The 16,952-nt window shown below is 45.7% G+C and overlaps 1 protein-coding gene across 1 annotated transcript in view; it reads right to left on the bottom strand.

Moving 5' to 3' along the window:
• The window catches only part of RTN1 (reticulon 1), a 198,197-nt gene extending 184,437 nt beyond the window's left edge, over positions 1–13,760 (bottom strand). Inside the window, exon 1 of the mRNA XM_074956420.1 lies at positions 13,461–13,760. Coding sequence (XP_074812521.1) covers positions 13,461–13,641 — 181 coding nt within the window. The 5' untranslated portion in view covers positions 13,642–13,760. The remainder of the gene's footprint in view (positions 1–13,460) is intronic.
• Positions 13,761–16,952: the final 3,192 nt, after the last annotated feature.

Here is a 16,952-nt window from a genome sequence, read left to right as displayed (position 1 = left end):
CACATCTGTGCAAGCAAGCAACTGCTTGCTTGGCCATCTTCCCATTTGTGCATGCGGTTTATGAAGACAAGTACACACGAAATTTTGAAAGTGCAGAATTGAACAGAACCTTTTAAAAATTTGGTCCAAAATGTGCAAGGGAGACACAAGTCTATATTTTCTTCTTTGAAGAAGGTGGCAATTGTGGGCCGCTTTGTTATAAAGACTTCTGATTGTGAAGCAATAAACTGAGATCTACTCCACTGCCCATGTTCTGAAAACAAGTACACTTTCATTCATAAAGAGAGTTTTCTGAGAAGTTTAATTGCTTTGGGGCTTGCTCTGATTCAGATGCATTTTCTTAGAACTTTTACTTTTCACCCAAAACTTTTTCTGCAACCTGCAAATCTAAGAGTTTTATATGATATCTGCTGGCTTTTGGGACAACCTGGAACTCATAAGACACAATTATGCATTAAATGTTAATGATAATTTTACAAGATCAATAAAGAGAACAGTTACAACATTAACTCAATATTATGATAAAAAGAAATGGGGAAGGTTACCAAAGGGAATAAAACAATCAGCTTTAGAGGAACTGGACAGTGAAGGCTGATGAGGAATGGAATGTTAATCTGTATGACACTGTTCAGCCACTAGATAGCACTGTGTGAGAACACTTTTTTTAAACAAACCTCAACCATAGCTGGGAAAGCGTTAAAGGATCTTATAATGAACACATCTGGTGTGTGTAAGCAAGCTCTGTGACCAGTCCATATGTGGTACAGAAGTACATGACATGGTGTCAGGAGTAAACTAAGAACAGAAACAGAAGGAACAAAGCAACAAAGCTGGGAGAATCTTATCAACATGTCACTCTTCAGTGCCCCCGAGAACCTTAGCTTTGAGAAACCTTCAGAATGGACAGACTGGAAACAATATTTTGCAACATTTCGCATTGCTACCAAGCTCCACAAAGAAACTGGAGATATACAGATATCTTCTTTAATTTATGCTATGGGGAAGGAGGTAGACCATATCTTTAACTCCTTTGACTTTACTGAAGCCAGTCACAAAGATGACTACAAAAGGGTTCTGGGTATTTTTTATGAATACTCTATACCTCAGAGAAATGTGGTTTATGATAGAATATTTTTCCATCTGAGAATTCAAGAACCAGGAGGAAATATTGAATGTTTTATAAGAGCTCTGCATACATTGGCTGAAAACTGTAGTTTTCAGAATGCAAAACATGAAAATATTAGAGATAGGCAGCTCAAGCTATTGGGTTCATAGATAAAAACCTTTCACAGCAGCTACAATTGAAGAAAGATTTAACCCTAGCCACAGGTATTCAAATAGCAAAACAATCTGAAATGATGAAACAGCAAAACCTACAGAAAACTGATAAACTTCCTTACCTTAGGGGTTTTATGATAATGACTTTTAACACTCAAGGTTTTGCTGTTTGAGTAGCTGTGGCCCACATTACCCACAAGTGAATGGAGAGGCTGAGAGCTATACAGACAGCCAAGAAAACCTTACAGCAGGAAGATCTATTCCTCGCTCTTCTGAGTTACAGATCACACCAATAACAACTACTGGACATGGTCCAGCACAACTCCTGATGGGAGGACAACTCAAAAGTACTATTCCAACTTTTGAAAAGAACCTATTTCCAAAGTGAACAGGCATGAAGAGAGTAGCCAAACTGAATAAAAATGCTAAGGATGTGTCTACATTGCAATTAAACATCCACAGCTGGCCCATGTCAGCTGACTCAGGTTCATGGGGTTTGGGCTACAGGGCTGTTTAATTGCAGTGTAAATGTTCAGGCTCAGGCTGGAGCCCAGACTCTGGAACCCTGTTAGTGGGGAGAGACCCAGAGCCTGGGCTCCAGCCAGAGCCTGAACCTCTACACTGCATCTACACCCCATAGCCTGAGCCCAAGTCAGCTGAAATGGGCCACCTGATGGTGTTTAACTGCAGTGTGGACATACCCTAAAAGAGCTTATGATCCCTTTTACAACAGACGTCACTCAGAGAACTGTCAGATCTAGAACCTGGTGACCGTGATCATGTCAAATTGGATGGAGAAAAAGGATAGATAACTCCAGCTCTCCTAAAGAAAAATAATTCAGCACCCAGACCATAGGTGATTGAGACTGACAGGGGAGAGTTCAATAGAAACTGTTGACATCTACCATTTGTTCCTCATAACGAACAATCAACAGAGCAAACTCTACAGATGGCAGACGCGGAACAAGGAGAAGACTCAAGGATTCCAAACCAACCACAGCCAGTCATTGCAACTAATGGACAGCCTGATGACCAAGTTGTTACATGGTCAGGTCATGTAATTAGAAAACCGATAGGATTTGGAGACACTTAACAGACTGATACATACTGAAGTTCAAAGACAGCGTGATAGTGTAAATATTGTAATGGAATGTGCTGTAATGGAATGCTAAACTGTATTATACTTTTCAGCTAGTAGGTGGTACTGTGTGTAAAATACCTTTTTAAAAGAACCTCAGCCATACCTGGCAGAGCATTAAGTGATCTTATGATGAACACATGTGGTGTGTATAAACAAGCTCTGTGACCAGTCCATATCTGGTGCAGAAGTGTGACAGCTGTATCAATTAAAATTTAGAGCAGAGTACTACTCCAATTTACATCATTCCCTTGGTCCATAAGATACATTCCCTTGGTCCATAAGGTACATAAGATCATTTCTGTGATAACAATTAATGACATGATCCTGTGAGGTACATAGCATCTCCTGAGATGGGCTGAACACTGATCAGAAGATGTTTCATACCTCATAAGATCAGGAACTACATTTTTACCAATTATTTAAAAAAAATTCCCCTCCTTTCTGTGCCTGCAATTAGCAGGTGTAAATATTGGTGACACAACTTAAGTAATTTAGATGAAGCTGTATAGCAAGTATTTAAGGCTCCAATTCAGCAAAGTTCTTAAGTCAATGGGACTACACATGCTTAAAGTGAAACATATGTGGGCCTAAGAGTAGTTAAGCTCTATAAGGGTAGTTAAGCTCTTGGATAGGCTTCCAGGGGAGATGTGGAAACCCCATCATTGGAGGTTTTTAAGAACAGGTTGGACAAATGCCTATAGGGGGCTGGACTTGATGACCTCTCAAGGTCCCTTCCAGCTCTACATTTCTATGATTCTATATGCTTAAGCACTTTGCTGGATCAGGGCCTTAGTGTCTAAATGATCTAAATTGCACTTGTGATTATTTGTGCCTACAAACTGCAGGCACCAGAAGAGAGGCCCTTCACACCAGCTGCACAGAGATTAGCCAGAAACACAGAATTCTGCAAAGTAGAAATGGGCTGCACCTGGTAATGCTCATGTTCCTGCCCCAGCACATCTGGGGAGACCACTCCATAACAGGAGCAGAGGCCAGGCATTCTGGGGTTGGTCACAACAATCTATCTGCCTGCTTGTGACACCTCATGACCCAGCAATGCTCCCTGTGCGCAGCCCACACAGATTATTTCTGCTGCTGGAAGGAATAATTTGTAGATTGGGAGGGGACTGCTGCTGACCTGAATAAGGCTGAACATCAGTGCTGCTTTGGCAGAATATATTGAGTCTTGTTCCAGAATCTGGCCTTTTTCTATTGCTACTGAGTGCTAGTTTAAAATCAAACTCAGTGAGAGAGATGCTCTCGCTGACGTGAGTGTGCTGGGATCTTGGGCTGACGTGAGTGTGCTTGGGTCAGGTGCTTTTCACATCCCAGGTGTACAAGATGCTATCTTTGGATTGCTTAGTCATAGTACAGGCTGGGGGTGGCATTCAGATGAGCAACAAGTGCCTGCCAGCCCTGAGAAGCAGAACTTAGTACAATCCCATCTCATGCTGACACAACAAACTACTTTGTTCACATACTGTGGATTCAGTATATGTAGCTCCTCCTTCCCTGCACTGCCACAGACAGAACAGACGGTAGCACAGAAGAGGGATTGTATTAAAAACAAACCAACCCTTCCTTCTTAGGCCGTCTTGCTTCCTTCCTAAGGGCCTAATCCTGCTCCCATTGACATCAATGGCAAAACCTGTCAGGGACGGTCTAGGTATACTGAGTCCTGTGTCAACGCAGGGGGCTGGACTGGATGACCTCTCGAGGTCCCTTCCAGCCCCAAATTGCTAGAACTTTAATGGTGGAGGATCAAGCCCTAAACATAGCCCTTCTCTCATTCTATTCCTTGAAAAAGTCCTCTGCATATTTTTTAAGCCCTGATTGAAGGTTCACATCAGGCAGGGGCCATATCCTCACTTGCGTAAATCAGCAGGGCTCCATTGACTTTGATACCTGAATTCATTCGCCTTACAGTCGTGCTGCGAAGCCCGTTTGTTTAATGGTGGAGGGCTGAGGATGGGATTTCTGTCCATTATTTTAAGTTGTATTAGTCACTTGACTGGTGATGGAATGATATGTGATAGAGGGGAGCAAGGAGAACGGCTGCTTTGTAACTCTGGGGTTATTGTGCTCAGGGCTTCAGGGGTGGAGGTTTTAAACCAAAATCTAACGGATCTGGCCCAACTCTCCTAAGGAGTCTACAATGGAAAGTTAATGTTAAAGTCAGTTAATGTTTACAAGGGAAGAGGATTCTGGTTCCAGGAAACCACAAAATGTACCACATGGCCCTACGGACCTTTTTCCTACTATGTTGTACAAAACTGCCCCATTCATTCGCTCATTCCTGATCAGGATGAAGATGACTTTAATGTTACTGCTAATAATAATAATTCAACTGCAGTTAATAAATTCAGCCCTACTCAAGGGAAAAAATTTGGGTGTGATCCAGTGCAGGGGACCCCACCATATAAGACCCAATGCAAGCCAGAACTTGCATCATTATATGGGGGTTTACAGGATTTTCCTGGTACAGAAAGCCACGCCCTCTGGTTAATTCCACCCTTCTTCTCCCCCTCATTTACATTTTGGGGCATACACTTCTGTGTGGCATATTTTTTGAGGGCCATGTCACTGCGGCACAAAGAGATGCTAACAAACAGCTAGATGTTTCCAAATCATATTGGTGTTAATGGCAATTGTGTCAAACTAATCTCAGAGCAAATGGCAACATTATCATATAAGATCTCATGATAATTGAATGCTGTAGCAAGGGCAGGCATCTAATAATCACAATAACTGAAATACGCTAAGAATTCCATGATGGCAGCTATTCAATTAAATATAAAAAACCCAATTCTCAGCTATATTAAATTATAAAGAACACATACACTGTTCCTAGGATATGAAAGTGACCGGCTCGTATAGGTTATGCTTTAAAACCCTTTTCCACTCTTTGCTGCCTTTTTCTTTTTAACATGACCTGGAGGCATATAATAGATTAAATTAAATAACAACAACACTGCACTTCTAGAAGAACTTTCATTCAAGGATTTCGATATGCTTTATAAGTGTGAATTCTCTCAACATTCTAGCAATGAAGGTAAGTATTAGTACATCCATTTATACACTGATAAACTGAGGCAGTCAGATCTCCTGGGTTCTAGTCCCAGCTCTACCACTGATCCATTCAGTGTCTTGATTCAGCAAACTACAGTTTTAACTTTAAGCACATGCTTAAATAAGCCCATCCCTATTCCGCAAAGCATTTAAGAATGTGCTTAAGCCCCACTGAAGTTAGGAACACACACTTAAATACTTTGTTCAACAGAAATGAATTTAAGCATGTGCTTAACTGCTCTCATATATTAGAACCTAAAATTTGTAGGTAAGTCTCAGTGAATTTACTTGCCTACGCACATAATATTCCTATAGATGGTTAGAAAGATAACTGACCCTGAATAAAAACTGTATTTAGACATGAAAATACTACGCACTGAAAAGTCTCTCTTCGTGCTGGAATCGTGCTAAACATATACTACTATGTATCTTTACTTCATCTGATTTACAGTATTCATTACAAATAATATTCCATTCTTCGAAAAAAAAGTTTTGCTATGTCGTATTTTTTTCGGTTTAAAATACCCAAGCATTTGTAAATTGCTCTGATCTGGTAGTAAGAGAAGAGAGAGGGAGGGAGTACAATAAAAACTAGAACATAAATGTCCCATTATAATGCAAAACCTGAATATGCTTTTGCACCACTTTGGAGGAAGACGAACTACAATCTCAACTGATAAGTAAGGTTTCAGAGTAACAGCCGTGTTAGTCTGTATTCGCAAAAAGAAAAAAGAAAAGGAGTACTTGTGGCACCTTAGAGACTAACCAGTTTATTTGAGCATGAGCTTTCGTGAGCTACAGCTCACTTCATCGGATACAATATGCTATGCATCCGATGAAGTGAGCTGTAGCTCACGAAAGCTCATGCTCAAATAAACTGGTTAGTCTCTAAGGTGCCACAAGTACTCCTTTTCTTTTTTCTTTTAACTGATAAGTAAGTAAATATAAAACAAATGTATCCATAAACAAGTCATAGAAAAGGTGTCTAGTCCCCCCTAGCATGTAATGACCCCAGCAACGTTTGTAGATGCAAAGGGCCTTATCTCGCCAGGTGCTGTAAGTCTCCTGTGAGTCAGTGGGATCTACCCAAACTTTCCCCTGGGTAATAAGGTACAGTAAGTAACTGGATACAGACCTTATAAGTAGAATGAGAGCATCGGTCATTCTTTCTTCCTCTCCCAGACTTGAATCCACCTGTACACTGTGATCTTTTGGGGCAAAAACCCTAAATAGTTGCAAATCTTAAGGGTTTTTTTTTTAATTTCATAGATTCCAACCCAGAAGGAACCACGGTGATCATCTAGTCTGACCTCCCACATAACTAAAGCCATAGAACTGCCCTGAACTAATTCCTGTTTGAAACAAAATCGGATTTAAAAATTCAAAGTGCTGGTGACTCCACCACTTCTCTTAGAAGTTGGTCCCAATGGTTAATTATCCTCTGTCAACAATTTGCACCTTATTTCCAGTCTGATGTGCAATTTAAGCGGCAAATCATGACATGAAAATATTTATGGCAGCCACAACAACTACAGACAAATGTGATTAGATGCCCCCTCTCCCACACCCCTCCAACCAGAATTAAAAGGGCAGAAGTAGTTCACTGACCAGAAAGACAGACAAACAAATGAAATTATGTCACAAGATTTACTGGTCCACAGGATGATGGAATTGGGACATCTAAAGTAGCTCCTCTTCCTCACATCTCCTTCCACTTCGCTTCCCCCCACCCGCCCCGATATATAAAACAGCTCGTTACTGATTTATGGGATTAATACATCAGAGGTGAGTGACCTCTCCCCTCCCTACCCATCTTGTCTTCTTCTTCTTCCTGGTCCTCCTCAAGTCATTTGCAACCCTTATTAGTTAAGAGTTAACGTGGGGGGTGAGGGCAGATACACGAACATACCGGCTGTGACCAGTTTTCTCCCCAGGGTCATCAATTTATTTAATAACACAAAGGCCATTGCATATAAACAGGCTGATGCTAGCTTTCGCAGGATACCCTCCACAGCAGTAGTGGTGGGGAAATGGCAGAGTTTTCCCTGGAATTTGATTTCCATGGGCTTGAGAAATCCTATTACCGTACAGATTTTATGCAATAACAATAGCAACAACACTCAGCTCTTACATACCACTTTTCTCTAATAACCCTCAAAGCATCCTACAAAGGAGAGCAAGTATCATTGTCCCCATTTTTACATATGGGGAAACAGAGGCACACTGCTGGACAGTGACATTCTGAAGAATTTTGTTTAAATGACTGGTACGCTAAAGAAATGCACACTGTACTGGCTTGCCACAGACTGGAGTGCACAGTCAAGCTATAAGAGAACTTTAGTAAGGTATAGATCCAAAAATAAATCTACTTTTTTTTCTATATCTTTTTGCAAATTTTACATCAAATCATAGAATTGTTTGGGCTGCAAGGAGCCCCTTTAATATAACCTGGTTCAACCTCTTAATTTGCAGGGGCATTTCTAAAATTTTCAGGGATTATCCAAGGGAAAAATCTGGTTATCTAGAACAAGAGAAGCCAAATACTGTATTGGCATAAGTATGTACAACTCCACTTAAATCACTTTCAAACTAGGGCTTAATTCACCCTTAAGGCTTTAACTAGGTTGTGAACAAGACTGTAGTGGACACTGTGGATGTATTTTAAAGTGGCTGCTTTAGATACAGGGAGGTAGCATTTAGGGCAGGTGTCACTATACTACCAATGCTCTTCTTTCTACAACAATTCGATAAATAAATGCCAGGAGCCCAGTATTCACATCGTGAGCAACCCTCAGTGGCAGGAGGATGAAAAAATCTGCCAAGAAAACACATTTCAATATCTGACATTGAAAGGGGGAGGGGGCAGAAATGACTATCACAGACACTACGACCATGTCCTTACAGCAACCTGTTGATTAGCCCATGTTCTGATGTTCAGGGTAGGTGCACAAAGCCTGTGCAGTGTAGCTACATGGGTTGCAATCCAACTCTCCAAACTCACTGACTCCAGTGAGAGTTTTGCCTGACTAGGAGTCCAGCATCAGGCCCAGCGTCAGTGTGTTCTCAAGAGCTTGTTGCCCTGAAAACCATTTAAAATTCTCTTCCCGTCTTTAGTCATCGTGCTGCCCTTGCTGTCTCTGGAACCCAGATAGCCCCAGACACAGGGAAAAAGAGCAAATGAAAATGATTTATGAGCTAAGCTGTATCAACATGAAGGCAGGCGTATTCTAGGCCGAACGGTGCCGCCAGCTCATTCACAGCCCAAGCGAGCAAGCTTTGTGCAGGGGAGCCAAGGGGAATGGTGGGCGGCTGCAGCAGAAGCTGCAGACCCACTGGCTTTGTGCCTATTCTTTGGAGCTGCCGTGTATATGTTGGAGAGGGCACGATGCAGCTGTCAGCCTTGCCTGAAGATCTGCATCATTCTCCCTCCCTCAGTTTTAATTTTGAGCTTTCAAATATGCATATCAATCTAATCAACAATCTACTGCCCTTAAGGGCTTGGCTGTGCAGCGATTTCTGCTAGGGACATTTGTCACATGTCGAGCTGAAGGAATCAAGTAGGACCACCGTATTTAAAAACAAAAGGGCTATGCAGCAGGGGTTAAAGCCACGGCTGTGTTAGGGAGGACGTGAGGGGCAATACGCTGGCTATGGGACACACACTGCCTGCAAACGCAGGCAGGCTGAATGCCACCATGGCTAAAGGCAGGAGAGCCAGCTGCTACACCATCGCGAGGGTACAGTCAGGGCCGGATTAAGGCAACATGGGGCACTCTGGTTCTGCCTGTGCCATGCCCCATCTCTCCCAACTTGGAGTAGCAGTGGCAAGGGAAGCCCCTCCCAAAGGAACAGGGGCTGTCACAACAAGCCCCCAATTTCCCCTCAAGAGCAGCAGTAGGGTCCTTTTCTTTACTTAGAAGAAGGGGTCCCCTCTCCCTTCACAAGGAGGCGAGAATGGCCACAGGGGTGAGCCCCAGCTCTTACCCAGCAGCAAGGGTGTATCTGTTTGGGTAGGTAGGGGGGTTAGGCCTGCTGTACTCTTCTTCTTCTGCCACACACCAAATCCTATTGGGGTGATGTTGGCAGGGCCCCTAGAGCAATGGCTCTTGGAATTCACACCCTACTACAATGCATGGAGCAGTTCTCCCATCTTGGAGTGATTGTTTCAGGCTCTCTGCAGACTCAGGCAGATGTCCCTGCATCAGTTAAATTCAGGTCACATTTTTAAGCTTTTCTTCACAAGCATGTGGGCTAGAAATGTACTCTTTCAAATAAATAAATACATACATAAATAAATAAATAAATAATGGAACCTGAGATTATGACCTCCTCTCATGATCCTGGGAATTGGAGCCCTGAGCACAGGCCTGTAGTGCCTATACCCTTAATCCAGCCTCGAATGCAGTATGTATACCTTTCAGTGCCAGCCCTGACCCGCCAATCTGTGTGGAATTGGAGCGAAGCCATAGTTCCACTTCTGCCCCACTGGAGATATCAGTTGGCTGCACCAGCCTACACCCTACTTGTTCTCCCAGGGTTCTGGTGTGGTTCTTCCTGCATCCTACTCCCTCCTCACCCCACTAACACACCCCAACTGGGGGCCAGAATCTACCCCTAGCCATTCTGTCTTTTTGTGTTTATCCCAGGAAACGCCTGATTTCAGCCTGTGCAATATTTTTGGAAATGTTTTTTTTCCAAAGAATTTTAATTACTGTGAATGGACAAAAATAAATAGCAGAATCCATGTGCAGATGGTGTGTTGGGTGGCATGGAGCTTTCTTCAGAAACATACAAATGCTTAGCAATCTCTCACTGCTGTTTTAATCTTGCAAGATCAGCCTACAATGCTTCTTGCCCTCAACCAAGTTCACATTTTAGGAGGGGAAGACCATTCTCAGCACAAAGGGCTGAGCCACATACAAAAGAAGCAGTACCTCCCCTCTTTCATCTTGCCCCTCCAGGGATGAAGAGTCACCCTAGTGATTTCTAATATAGCAGCCATGCAGGAGAATTAACAGATGTGGAAACCGTAGCTTCTCATAGCTCAGATTTTGCTTGAGAAATCTCAGGGTCTAATTATGAGAGTTCTATGCAGTACAGCTATATCTCACTCCAGCTCCCCATCAGGAATTCATGTGAACCTTTTCTTCAGTTTCAGTCAACCCTGGCTTTGGTTGAACACAAACGCTCGGAGTGAAACCCCTGTAAAAATTGTTGTATTTCACTCCTAAATCACACAAAAGCCACTAACATCATTTTGACATGCAGCTGGTTTGGCTCAAAACTGAGCCCAGGTTGGCTTGAAAATATTCACATACCTTTCGACAGTCCCTGGCTGCATTTCAAGTTTATAGCAAAATCCAAAGCCAGGGAAAGTTTGCGAGGTTCAGGTTTCATAACAAAAAAGTTTTGCACAGCTAATGATGAAATGCTGTTATTATTCTTAGTTATTTGTATGTCAGTAGCATCTACAATGTGCAGGGCACTTTCCAAACGCTTAAGGTTACACAGTTCTTACCTGAAGGAGCAGATAGCCTAGCAAATGCAAAACAACAGATCCAGGGTGTAGGAAGGGGATATATAACATACAAGCAGGATGGCTAGGGGGTGACTGGGAAACATATTGGTGATTTTTTGTTTTGTTTGCTTGCATGTCTTGTTTATTGCATAAACTATCCCCAACTGTCTCCACAACCTAGTGACTATTAGCTGGCTAACTACTCTATGATGACATTTGCTGCATCTATGCATCTCCCTGTTGGCCTATTCCCACAGCTCTTGGGTTTTAATGGAATTGCGCACCTGAGCAAGGCATGCAGGATGCCACCCTATAAACAACAGTGTCCAACTGTTTTTAAGAAACACAAGACAGTTCCACATACTCAGCAACATGCGAATGCCCCTTATTTGCTAACTTAAAAATAATCACACAGAAAGCGTATGTAAACAACACGCTTCCCCCTGTGAAAGGAGACCACAATTGCGATGATCTATGTACTTGAAACATAGAAACCACTGATATTATAGCAACAAAAAGAGAAGGCTGTGTGTGAATGCAGTGGATTCACTGGATGGAGAGCTGTAGAATGCAGTGCTATCGGCTCTCCCCCCCCCCCCCGCTTTTTTTTTAAATTATACAATACACATGAAGGAGTATACTCATTTTAAAATGTAACAATATTAGCGCATTTATTAGCTAATCTGAGGTCTCATCAATCTGCAACCGGTAAGCATCAGTTAGTATTTGTACTGCTGAGTTCTCTCTCTCCTCCCACCCCCCCACCCCCCGAGTTTGGCACACATACATATATTTATAACACCTCTGTGTAAATTACTCCAAATGCAACATCTTCATGATTTTCTTTACCAGCTAACTATTCTCTTTCTAACGCCATGCACTCTGGAGAGCATCAGTGGCACCTGACAGATAAATTCAACACCAAAGAAGCTTTCATTAAATGTAGACAATATCACAGTTTTTCAGCTGAGTGGGGATTTGATCTGTGCTGTGCAAGAAACCACCCGTCTTTGTTCTTTATATAGTCTGAGCTTCAGGATTGCCATGTTTCTCTCCACAAATGAAGAAAGAAAGATTAGGTCCCCATTGCCATTTGTATAATTGTACTTTTAAGGAAAATCTCTCTACTGAGGGACCCCCACCCTTCACCCACACACACGCACACACACACACATGCACACCTCCCTTACAATTACATTACAAGCCATATACCTCCCTCATCAATATAAAGTCATGTTTCACAACCTACCACCAAGATTAGTTAATGAGCAGCACATCAGGCAGATTTTACTGCCTGCCCAAAGCTCTAAAACAGTATGACACTGTCTCCATCAGCTGATGGGCATTAGACCCCATGTCACTATTGAACCCAGAAGAACCAAGCAGCCAGGAAGGCTGCAGCAAAACATCCATGTTGAGCACACACCCACTGAGAAGGCCAGGGCTGTGTGTGAGTGGAATCATGCGCCTCCACAATAGAGCTGGCAACAAATGGCCATGTAAAGTGGGTTCCTCCTGTACAGTAAGCCTTTTGTGCTGAATGATGGTAGGAGATCAGAGAGGGACCCAACCCAAAACATTGCTCCTAATGGATCTGCGGTTATTGCATAACTGGGACTCGTGTTGATCCCAAGCCTCTCACCTCCAACTTAGTCAACCTAAGTTTAATACCGTACAGCTGCAAATGGGGGCATCTGTTTCCCAGTGGATAAGAATTTAAATCAGAGCAGCCAACTTCCCACATATAGATGGTTAGTTAGATTCCCCCACCAGCTGGCAACGGAGAAAGGAAGGGGGGGGGGAATCACAGAGAAAATATAGAAGCACTTTCCTCAAATAATTCTCCCATGAACTCCCAGAAGCTGAAGTCTCTGGATTTCACTGATTAACAGATGTGTGCCTGCTGCTAACCCACCTACCAAATGAAAGGTGTTCCCAAGCCTAGGGAAACCAAACACATCCCCAAAGCAAACGACATGAAATGCACCCCTACAAGAAAATGGGAAATAAACACAGCAACAAGAAATATTTAAATTAAGCTGTGTCCCAAGAGCAAACAGAAAATACACGCACTCCCCTCCTCCCAAATACTGAAGTTCAATTAATCAAGTCCACATGTTGAAATTAAACAAGGGCCAAGTTGGGATCTCCGAAGCAAATGCGAATTAATTCCTTGAACTCAGTCAATCAGTCCGAAATGACCCAGGTGTAAGGGAGATCACGGTCTAGCCCAGGCAGTCCGGACAGAAATACCCCTACCCCCGACCCCCACCCCAGAGCTGCTGTAGAAGCGCACTCCCTCGCCTGGTTATTTTTAAAGGCCAAGCTCTCTGGTTCTTTAGCATTTCCCTCCTGGCAATCGCCAAGCAGCCCGGCAGAGATCAGAGCGGGGGGGAGGGGAAGGATGCTGTCTGCCACCCTTTGTTGAGCATCTCTGGGTACCTCGCCTTTTACCTGTGGATGCAGTCGCCGTGGCAACGGGCGGGTGTTCCCTGGGGGAGCCGGCCGGCAGCTGCTGCGCCCCGTCTCCATCCCTCCGCTGCGCCCCAGCTGCGCGCTCCTCCGCCCCGGCCCCAGCCCAGTGCGCCCCGGAGCCCGACAGCGGCAGCTCCCGGCGATCCGGCGGCGCAGACATGCTGGCTTCCCGGCTTTGACTCTCAAGGCAGCGGGAGGAGGTGCTGGCCGCTCGGAGTCCGGGCGGCTGCGGGTAGCTCAGAGCTGCGGCTGCTGAAGCTCCGCTAGCGTTGATTACGCAGGTGAAAATGGCTTGTTTAGCTGGAGCCTTCCAGCCCTTGCGTCACCCTGTGGCTGGCATATCACAGGGCAGCGATCTGCCAGCCGGGCTCTAACTCTGCCCCATTTAACTGCTTCAGGCAGGCAGGCACCCAGCGCTTTGTACAGAGGGAGAAATGTGCCCTGCCCATTCTCCCTATCTGAGACCTCCCCCCCCCCCCCCGGCATCGTTACCGGTTGCTCAGCACAAGAGAATGCAACATGGCAGAAGAACCTGGCTCTGCATGCTTGGGCCAGTGCCATTCCCAGAGAACTCCAGGGAGTTCCCCGGGGGCATAGGCGCTCAGGATCTGGCCCTTGGTCATTTGCACAGAACAAGCCAGCGATTCCCCCCCCCCACCCCCCCATCACCCAATAAAAGATGTGCGCTGCTCCCAGAACATTTCCATGTGTTCACAGAATACACTACTGTTTGCAGCTAGGCTGGGAAGGATGAGATTACAACTAAACGACAGCTGTCACAATAAACTCATGAGTGGCGCTTACTAAGTCACAGACTGCAGGAACTTACCGTGGGCTTCCCACGGGCACGCGGTGGACGAGGTAATATCTTTTATTGGCCCAACTTCTGCTGGTGAGAGGGACAAGCTTTCAACCCACCCTAGAGCTCTTCTTCAGGTCTGGGACCAAGAAGGCTGCAACCACACTGCATACAACATTGGGCTTCCCAGTCATTAGCTGTGAACTACCAAGGTTTCCTTGTAATTAGTGAGAGCCTAATGGTTTTTTATATAATAATGGCTGGGAATTATAGAGCCAAGGATCTCCAACATGAAACTGCCCAAGACCCTTGTGAACTAGGGAATTATTACCACCCCACTTTTAGTTGGATGGGGAAACTGAGACAGATGGCTACTAAGGGCCTGATCCTACAACAAGATAAGTTCTTCCGGCAAGATACTAAGCACCCTTAAGTGAAGCTAGCAGGAGTATCGTGCAGGAGGTAATCATCACCTCACAGGATTTAACCTTGGGGGACATGTGACTTGTCACAGGGTAAATTAGTGGCAAAGCCAAGAGTAATTATCACATTCATGTGACTCTGAGACCTGTGCTTTCCCTGTTGGAGGTGGTTTAACTACCAGCAGTGGGCCTTAACACCAGTTTCATTGTATTCAAGGTCATTCCTAGGCACTGGGCTACTGTAGGGAGATGTCAGCAGAGGCAGGGTTTAAAGTCAATATATATTTTCAAAACCTAAGCCCCATTCTCCCCGATCTACCTGCAGAAGAGGAAGTTCAGCATGTCTGACTAACTCCATCAGTTCTGGGATTTGCCCCCTCCTTCCAGAACCCTCCCTCAAATCCCCCTAAGATCTGCTTAATTCTTGGGGGAAGGCAGTTCTGCAGGAGGCCCAGTCAAGACAGCTCTGCCACCCAGGCCAAGTGGCTTCCTCTGGTCACTGGAGATCATGCCCCCACAGGCTCCCCTCAACCCCGCTGTCACTAGAACACACCTGGAAGTTGTGTGTAGAAAGGCAGAGGGGAAAGCAGCACAAATTATACAAGCTCAGCCTCCCCTTGTAGGCTGGAGTGGTGGTCGGTGTAAAACCAGAGTCGCCCAGAGAGCTTCATCTTCCAGCCAGGATGGCCAGTCTAAAAGCTTTGCAAGCTTCAGAGCAAGAGGGAGGGCTCATTTACTCTGTTTTCCATTGGACATACCACACTTGTTTTTGCATGGGGCCTGTGTCATTTTAATTTTAATTTTTATAACAAATGCCTCATGGCCATAGAGACAGACACACTCCAAATTAATAAAACAAACAATAGCGGAAGCATGGTCATCATCTGAAGACCTTATCAATCACAATTGCCAGAATTGCATACTGACATGGGCCAGGTGTGCTCCTAGAGCAGCGGTAGGCAAACTTTTTTGCCCGAGGGCCACATCGTGGTGCGAAACTGTATGGAGGACCAGGTAGGGAAGGCTGTGCCCCCCCAAACAGCCTGGCCCCCGACCTCTATTCACCCCCTCCCACTTCCCGCCCCCTGACTGTCCCCCTCAGAACTCCCAACCCATCCAACCCCCCCCCCCCCGCTCCTTGTTCCCTGACTGCCCACTCTTGGGATCACCCGCCCCAACCAACCCCCCGGGATCCCACCCCTTATCCAATCCCCCCTGCTCCCTGTCCCTTGACTGCCCCGACCTATCCACCCTCCCCCCGCCGCCCCCTGACAGGCCCCCTGGGACTCCCACGCCCTATCCAACCCGCTCCCCCGCCGTTCCCCAACCCCTGACTGCCCCGGAACCTCCGCCCCATCCAACCGCCCCCTGCTCCCTGTCCCCTGACTGGCCTCTGGGGCCTCCACCCCTAACCGCCCCCTGCTCCATGTCCCCTGACTGCCCTCCGGGCCCTCCACCCCTAACCGCCCCCTAATCCCTGTCCCCTGACTGCCCCCTGGACCCCCCCACCCCTCCTACCACCGCGCACATGCCACCACCACCCCATTACCATGCTGCTCAGAGCGGCAGGAGCTCACAGCCACGCTGCCCACACAGCGGTGTGGCTGCGTGGAAGGGGGAACAGCAGGGGAGGGGCCGGGGGCGAGCCTCTCGGGCCAGGAGCTCAGGGGCTGGGTAGGACGGTTCCACGGGCCGGGGAGGGATAGCTCAGTGGTTTGACCATTGGCCTGCTAAACCCAGGGTTGTGAGTTCAGTCCTTGGGGGGGCTATTTAGGGATCTGGGGCAAAAATTGGTGATTGGTCCTGCTTCAAGTAGGGGGTTGGACTAGATGACCTCCTGAGGTCCCTTCCAACGCTAACCTTCTATGATTCTATGTGGCCCACGGGCCATAATTTGACCACTTCTGTTCTAGAGGCAACATGTAAAAGAGCCCCTGTAAAAGAAAGCCTCTTACTGGCCCTTCCAGCCTAAGAATGAGATCAAACAACATAGAAGAGATTCCATGTGATGGGGCATCCGCCCCACACTGGCAGAGAAGGAATTCCTAGAGCTCCAGGGAGGCTGCACAGGAAGCAGCCAATAGGAGAGGGGCTGCGAGGAACAGCCCATCGGGGCCCAGCAGACCCATATAAAAAGAGTTGCCGGGCAGAGCAGGGTCAGATGCTGCTGAGAGCCCAGGGAGTAAGGCCTGTGTCCCTGGACGGCTGAGAAAACTATAAGCACCTTGGACAGAGCAGTAGCTGGCTCCT

This window comes from Natator depressus, chromosome 6, assembly GCF_965152275.1.
Source record: "Natator depressus isolate rNatDep1 chromosome 6, rNatDep2.hap1, whole genome shotgun sequence".
In the NCBI taxonomy this organism is placed as follows: domain Eukaryota; kingdom Metazoa; phylum Chordata; order Testudines; family Cheloniidae; genus Natator; species Natator depressus.
Note: the sequence above shows the minus strand (reverse complement) of the source record. Positions and strands in the feature narration are given on the sequence as shown.